Raw genomic sequence first — 7,284 nt, forward strand, 5'->3', positions numbered from 1 at the left:
CTCACGACTTTAAAATTTTGCTTGCGTTAATTAATTATCTTTAAAATATTCTACAAAAGTATTTTAATATGAAAATAGTTTACGATAATTTAAACTTCACTCCTCCTATTTTAAATTTGAAGAATATTTTTATTATCCAAGACTTTGTTTCCCATTTGATATCCGGATCGGTAATATGATTATTTGGATTCTACATTATACATTATTATAATCAACTATCATAAAATCATTTTATAAATCAATTATTTCAAATTTTAAAAGCTCAATTTTGATTTTTAAAGTTAAATATTTTAAATAATTATAGTAACTACGATAATTACCACTTAATATTTAATTAGTAATTTGTTCTTTAAAAGCTTATGTATTTATAATTACGATGCAAATTTATTTTACATCCACCTATTAGAAATCTGTTAACGTGTTCATTTGTATGTTACTAATAACTTAAGATTAAATACTGTTTATTGCTTGCTTTTTCTCATTTGGTTTTGAAAAATAATGACAAGTTTCCATCATAATTTCCATATATATATATATATATATATATATATATATATATATATATATATGTATGTATGTATATATAAGTTTAAGGATGATAATAGGAAATTATCTACTGCAAAATCAAACAGATAGTAAAAAAATGAATAAAAAAACTTCGTTTTAAGCATCTGCATGTTACATGAGAGAATGTTATATCCAATTTAAATAATGTAGTTAATAACTAAATAATGCTGATAATGTTTGTTTTGTTTTTTGTAAAATTTAAATTATTATATTTTTCCTATGTAACATTTGTTTTTTATTTTTGTAACAATAGTATAAATATGATGGTTTTAGTCACAATAATGATGTTAAATGAATACACTGAACACAATAAAATATTAAAAGAATTGGTTATTCGTACAATGGTTGATTTTTACATTCAACAAAATTAATTATATGAAATGTTATATAGATTATAGATTATCAAAATAAAACTTCAATTTGGATAAATATCAATAAAAGTGACTATTAAATCGTATATAAATGTTACCCTATTTATCAATCTGACACTAAACAGGACACTTGTGCAGGCATATACGTAGGGTAAAGCAATAGAAAGAAGGTTCAATAAACATAAATCCGCCCCGCAGATCCAACCAAGGGTACCAAAGAATTTTACAGTGAACAATTCTGAATCTCTAACTGGGACCATCTCATGAGTAAGAAATATAATATGACTGTGACCTACACAAACTCTAAAAACACAAGACAGGTTAAATAAAAATGTGATGAAGAGAAGGCAACTTGTAGTCTCTATAATCCTCGGTTGTGAATCCTTATTCAAGCACCACATTTGTTGATGTTACAGTACCTGTTGCTGTTGTTTGTTGTTGCTGTTGTTGCTGATGTAGTTGATGCTGAAGTTGTTGTTGTTGCTGAAATTGTTGTTGCTGCTGCTGAAGTTGATGCTGCTGCTGCTGCTTCTGGGATTGAATTTGAAGTTGTTGAAACTTTTGTGCAGCCAAAAGAGTGTACATGGCGTGATTATTGGGATAGAATTGTTGCCCACCACCAAATGAAGCAAAGTGTCCTCCATTTGAAATGGCTTGTCCAGTCATTAATTTCAAATGCTGAATTTCTTCTTTTAATGCATCATTTAATGCTGTAGGCCGTAGAAAAAGCCAGGAATTAATTCTTGTAACAGAGAAAATCAGGATAAACTCTCCATGGACAGTAAATTTGAATTTTATTGTTTCAATCCTAAAATAGATATTAACAGAAATTATGAAATCACATTTTCAACCAGAAGAGCAAGTTTCAGATGCACGCAAGAAAACAACCAGTCAACCAACAAAATTTATCTTACCAGCCAACATTACACAAGGGAGGCTTTATCTTAAGACTTACGCATTAATTCCACGGACAGTCTTACTGATGTCACAAAAATAAAAAGCACAAACCTAAATTTAAGGTGAAAAAACAAAATACTTCATCAACTTAAATAATAAATCAAAACTGCTAGTAGCAATACGCAAACGTAGACCATAATCCGTTTTAGAATTTCCTTTAACCGTTTTGAAATAAATTAGAAGTTCAATTTAATTTAACCACAGTTTTCACACTGTTAATTACCTTCAAACTTCTACACATGCTACGGAGCAATCCCACCCAAAAACAGGAAAGTTGATCAATGATTTGGCTCAGCATAAAAAATCAAGGTAAAATTACTATATATCAACAAAGGTCACAGGTCGTATAGTAGCTTACAATGTTTGCCAATATTTTTTTTAATCTAAAATTAGAAAAACAGGAGAAGAAAAAGATAGAGCAATAATCTAAAAAGCTTATAACAGTACGGCCTTACCATCTTGCAAGTGAACCTGTTGCTCCATGGTTTGCAACCGCAACTTCAACTCACCGTTCTCAGCATTCAGTCCGTTTGTATCTCTCTGCTCGTAAAGAGGCAAAAATACATTGATTATAATTCCTACTATTTGTTTTCAATCAGAAAGACATGGTAGCCGTCTGAAGGTTAAATATTTCTAAATAGCTGTCAGACGTTGCCATAAGTGGAATAGAAACGTACACAACATAAGATGAAGACGAAATAGGGAATACCTGCAAGAGAGTTAATTGTGCAGACAAGGATGTTGCGTCTGTTTGCAATGTCTGCACTTTCCTTTCAAGCTCAGAAATGTAACGCATCTTCCTTTCTTTTGATCTTGCAGCAGACTGTCGGTTTGCCCATATCCTATCACACTCATAAGGAGTATAAGTCATGGTTTTAAGTTTTTTTTTTTTACCTTTAATAAAAAGATTCATGGAAAGTGTTTTAAGTCAAGAAAAAATCACAGTATTCCCACTAATTTTAAAATGTAGGTGAAAATTTGAGAACAAAGGGGGACAATAGTCCCCAATGGAAAAGGAATACAGAAATGTCACATATTGGAATGCTGATTTAGATTTACTAAAATAGAAAGGTGGACATGGTTCCTGCTCAGAAGAGCAAAAATGTACTCAACTTATTCCATAATATACATCAGCGACCCCACGCAAGGTAGAAAGATTAATGAAATGACAATGAAAAATAACAAAAAGCCATGCCTGATACTTTATTTCACAACGTAACCCTAAGAGAACTTCCAAAACCAATATTAATTCGCAACCCATACAGGTAAGTAAGCACAGTGGCAGATACCACTAAATTCAACAATGTAAATCACAATTTCAATTTAACAAAGTAATTGCTGCGCAACATGAAGCAAAAACATGGCTATTAGTTGATCTTAACTAATAACCTACAGACAAACCACGTAATTTCACCTACAGTGCCAAACAGCCCATAGCTTTATAGACTCTAAAGCAATCAAAGCAACATAAACAAGTCTAGCAATCACGAGGCGCAAATATCATGCAGAAAACCTAAAGGTCACGACCAGAGAGGATTACTTTTTATATTTCTGTATAAAATCAATTCAGAAACAAACACTCGGTAAGAAAATTACGGCAGTTCCCATGTTGGACTAAAGCTGATGGAAAAAACCAAGGAATTGTCTTGTCCATGAACAATATGAGCCCATGAAGCACGGACAATGGTGTGTCCCTATGTGTCAGATTTAAGCGTACAACTTCAAAACTGTTTTTTTTTATTACTTGGACATGGCTGTGACAAATGTTAATGAGCGAAGAGGTAATTTTTTTAGTAGCTGAGTGGATACTATATTCAAGAATATATATTATTAGGAATGTTTTAATTTAATTTTTGTATCATAGATATCAAATCTCTTCTATTTATTGTATTGACTTCATTTTCTCAATATAAATACATTTACTTTGTCTCAAAAACATATGGTTTGAACTCAATGTCTCTGTTTCTTAGACTTCAAGAGTTTCTCCATTTCATCTTTCAACAAAACTATTTATTTTGCATTTAATTTTTCTTTTTCCTGCAATTCTTTAGTTTTCTCTGCTCTTAATGAAAAAATAACCCTTCTTGGCTCTCAAATTGACGGCATCTCTAACCACCGCCATCTATGCCTTGTTAGTCTCCTTTGCACTTCCCCACCATTGCATGTTTCTCAATTCTTGACAACACGATGAAACCTACCACTAAAGTTTGTGTAGGAAGTACTATTATGAATACAGTGAACTTTGACGCTTCCTTAATCATTTTTACTCAAAACATAATATGAAATTTCTATTTTTGTTGTAGTGAAACACATTTTCTTTTTTGTTGATGTTCTTGGCGCTGTGTATACTTTTATACTATGTATAAATTTATATTTTCTCTCCCTAGCTAATATTATGTAATACTCTTTATGCTATGCGTGGGTGGATCAAATGTTTATGGTACGCTCTTTTCTTTATTTTTCATTAATTTAATGTATTGTGTTTGTTTTTATTTTGTTTGACATTGTGGTAGAGTTGAGTATTCTAAATCCTAGTTCTAGTCAAGCCAAAGAACCAGATGATAATACTGAACGTCTACGGAAATATCCTACGAAGATAAGAAGTGTATGTTGTTCTTGAGGTGGAAAATATGAAATTAAATGCAAACTTTATGAAACTTTTGCTGGACCTAGACCGAAGGCACACTTATTGAAGATTTCGAGAAAAGGGAGTTAGAGTTTGTCAAAAGTAACAAATGTCAAACTTGAAGAATTTAAGAAGATCGACAATGAGACCAATTAGACAACGTTAAAGAAGATAAGTCAAAAACAGACTCTCATTAATTAATGCTGTGTCGAAGCCGAAAAAACAGTTTTTAAATTCGCGCCATTGAATATATGTATCCTTGCTCCATAGATATAAACAACGCCACCTAATTCTAATCCCTTTTGAGAATCAGTTTTTTCTTTTTGTCCATTCAAAATTATTTTTTTTGCATGAGACTACAAATGTCCCCTAACAGAAGAAAAACCAGTTAAAGCCTGATAGAACTATTTCAGAGAAGTTGTATATTGTCAATTATTCACTTACATTACCTACACCTAAACTTTCGCTATTTGACTGACATCAAATAAAGATAGAGAGAAAGGAGAAGAAGAGTAAAGGAGTACCTTTTAGCCCGCTTGGGATCAATTAAGGCAAGCTCAGCAAGCTTGTCAGTCGACATAGCCCTTTTGGTATCCACGCCGGACACGTCATCGGCACCGGAGACCAGCATCTCCGGCTGGATGGACAAATCCATGGAATGGCTATGCTGGTGTCTAACCCTCGGCCTTTCGTTACCAACGTTGTTATCGTGATTGTTGCTGCTGTAATCGTTGTTGTTGACGATGATTTTGTTGTCATCTTCAGGCAACGGAGGGGAGTTAAAATGATCCACGAGGGCGAGGAAGTCGTCATCGAGGGGGAGATCAGTGTCGAAGGTGAGGTCATCGGGAAGGGTGATAATCTCGGAATGGGCGCGTCTATGGCCCCTGTTTTTGATTGGATTATCGGGCATTCCGACGATGTCATGGCTGAAAGGTTGGGATGAGGAAGACGAAGGTGGCAGAGGAGGGGATTTGTTGTCTTTGTCTCTTTCCATTACCCTACACAACACTACACTACAATTCCAACTAAATCAAATTCAATAACAACAATGGAAACATTGAACATTTGATTCATGGATTAATCGATTGCTGAATCACGAATAACTAACATTGGTGAAGATGAAATTGAAAGGAAATGATGATTGCATTGTATGTATGGTAGTACCTTTGGATTTGATGGAAGATGAAGCGGAAGAATGTTACGTTAGATCAGAGATGCAACAACAATTGCTAACACCTTTTCCATTTCACATCACATCACATGCGAAAACCATAACACTATTCAATCAGATTGGATCATATCACGCACACATCACAACGCTCATAACAGAAAAGATAGAGAGAGAGAGAGAGAGGAGTGAGAAAACTCAACCGAAATCCTATCAGAGATTGCAGGTTCTGTGTTAGCACAAACTACACACCAGACCTTCTCTCATTCTTTCTCTCCTTCTCTTTTTATATCCTTTTTTTTTCTTCTATTCAATGTTATTGTCTTTTCAGATATCAACAAAATTATTATTTTTTAAATAACTATATCATTCAAAATAAAGTAATAAACTATTATATAATATTGATATTTGGTCCTCTAAATTTCAAGTCCTGTGGGGGTGGTCAAACCTCAGAAATATTTTAGTATTATTTGATACTCTAAACGCTTAACAGTAATGAGATTAAATTAAATTAAAATAAGGTATAATTTCTACTTCATTTACTGTTTTCTTTTTTTGCTGGAATAATTAAATATTTATTACATGTTTGGAAATAAAAATTAATAAATACTTAATGCTTTTACAAAAGTTATATTCACACAGTTCCTTTCTAATCATACAAGTGTTTGATGGAATAGTTTAAGTGAAGTAGTATTATTATATCAGCAACATATATTCTACACATTAAATATTAAATATACGACAAATTCTACACATTAAATACTGCCACTTTAGTATATTTATACACTGATTAGTTTTAATATTTAAAACTAAGAGCATTATTCTTATATACTCTAAAGTAAACGATCACTTTAAACATTTATTTTAATTATCACCATAGTTAGAATATGGACAGAAAAATTGTTATTCAACCGAGACTCACTGTGTACGATAATATTGTGATAGTTTACTTTCTTTACATATTAAATAAACTACCTATTAAATATAATTGATATAATAGTAGAAAAGATAAAATTGAAATACGTGTAATTATATATTAATATAGTCAATGAGTTTAACTTCGAATGAAAAATCAATTATTGTAAGAATATCATCAACATTACATCTTCAAATTAAATAATAATATATAACTTTAGAAAACAAGACCGGGTTCAATTAAAAAACCGAATTCGTGTCCAGTCTACGGTAAAAAAATGCGTGTGAATTCACAACCGTTGAAAAAGGTTTTTCCTTAAAAAAATATTTAGATGTTATTTAGATTTTTTTTCTCTCAAAAATAAAAAAGTAAAATATCTGTAATTTAAAAAAATTACATACTATTTTCAAAGAATATTATTGTACATTGTTAAGCTTTAATGATATAGTTTTTATAATTAAAGGTTGAACAAACAGTTTAAGCAGTGAATCTTAAGCCAAGGGTTTACGAAGCACTTACAGAGAATAAATATAAATATAATAATACATTATACATCAACTTTGTTTTGTTTTTCTTTTAGGTAGAACTAGAATAATAAAACTTTCACTTTTGAAATCAAAAAGCAGATTGATGAATCTGATTCTCTGACATTCCTTTGCTTTAACAATCACCATCC

At 31.5% G+C, this 7,284-nt stretch overlaps 1 protein-coding gene across 4 annotated transcripts; it reads right to left on the bottom strand.

Annotated features, from left to right (window-relative positions):
* Positions 1–1,090: 1,090 nt before the first annotated feature.
* Positions 1,091–5,971, bottom strand: LOC124831340 (putative transcription factor PosF21). 4 transcript variants are annotated; one of them, XM_047305298.2, is made up of 6 exons: positions 5,896–5,971; positions 5,689–5,760; positions 5,046–5,537; positions 2,605–2,737; positions 2,351–2,435; positions 1,091–1,648 (listed from the first exon to the last, which is right to left on the bottom strand). In XM_047305298.2, exons 3-6 carry the CDS (start codon positions 5,516–5,518, stop codon positions 1,323–1,325), a joined length of 1,017 nt encoding a protein of 338 aa, XP_047161254.2. In that variant the 5' UTR covers positions 5,519–5,537; positions 5,689–5,760; positions 5,896–5,971; the 3' UTR covers positions 1,091–1,322. The 4 variants fall into 4 exon arrangements, with proteins under 4 accessions (XP_047161254.2, XP_087966627.1, XP_047161255.2 ...); XM_088110501.1 differs by having other exon boundaries at positions 5,046–5,532; positions 5,896–5,922; XM_047305299.2 differs by having other exon boundaries at positions 5,046–5,522; positions 5,689–5,969.
* Positions 5,972–7,284: the final 1,313 nt, after the last annotated feature.

The sequence above is a fragment of the Vigna umbellata genome, chromosome 3 (assembly GCF_029865625.1).
Source record: "Vigna umbellata cultivar VRB3 chromosome 3, Vumbellata_1.0, whole genome shotgun sequence".
Lineage (NCBI taxonomy): Eukaryota > Viridiplantae > Streptophyta > Magnoliopsida > Fabales > Fabaceae > Vigna > Vigna umbellata.

Excerpts from the sequence above, each read along its gene's own strand:
- LOC124831340 (XM_047305298.2), bottom strand. The coding sequence starts at position 5,518 with ATGGAAAGAGACAAAGACAACAAATCCCCTCCTCTGCCACCTTCGTCT. Across the intron at positions 2,738-5,045 it reads GATCCCAAGCGGGCTAAAAG|GATATGGGCAAACCGACAGT; the intron begins GTACTCCTTTAC and ends TGAGTGTGATAG. Across the intron at positions 2,436-2,604 it reads CACAATTAACTCTCTTGCAG|AGAGATACAAACGGACTGAA; the intron begins GTATTCCCTATT and ends CTTTACGAGCAG.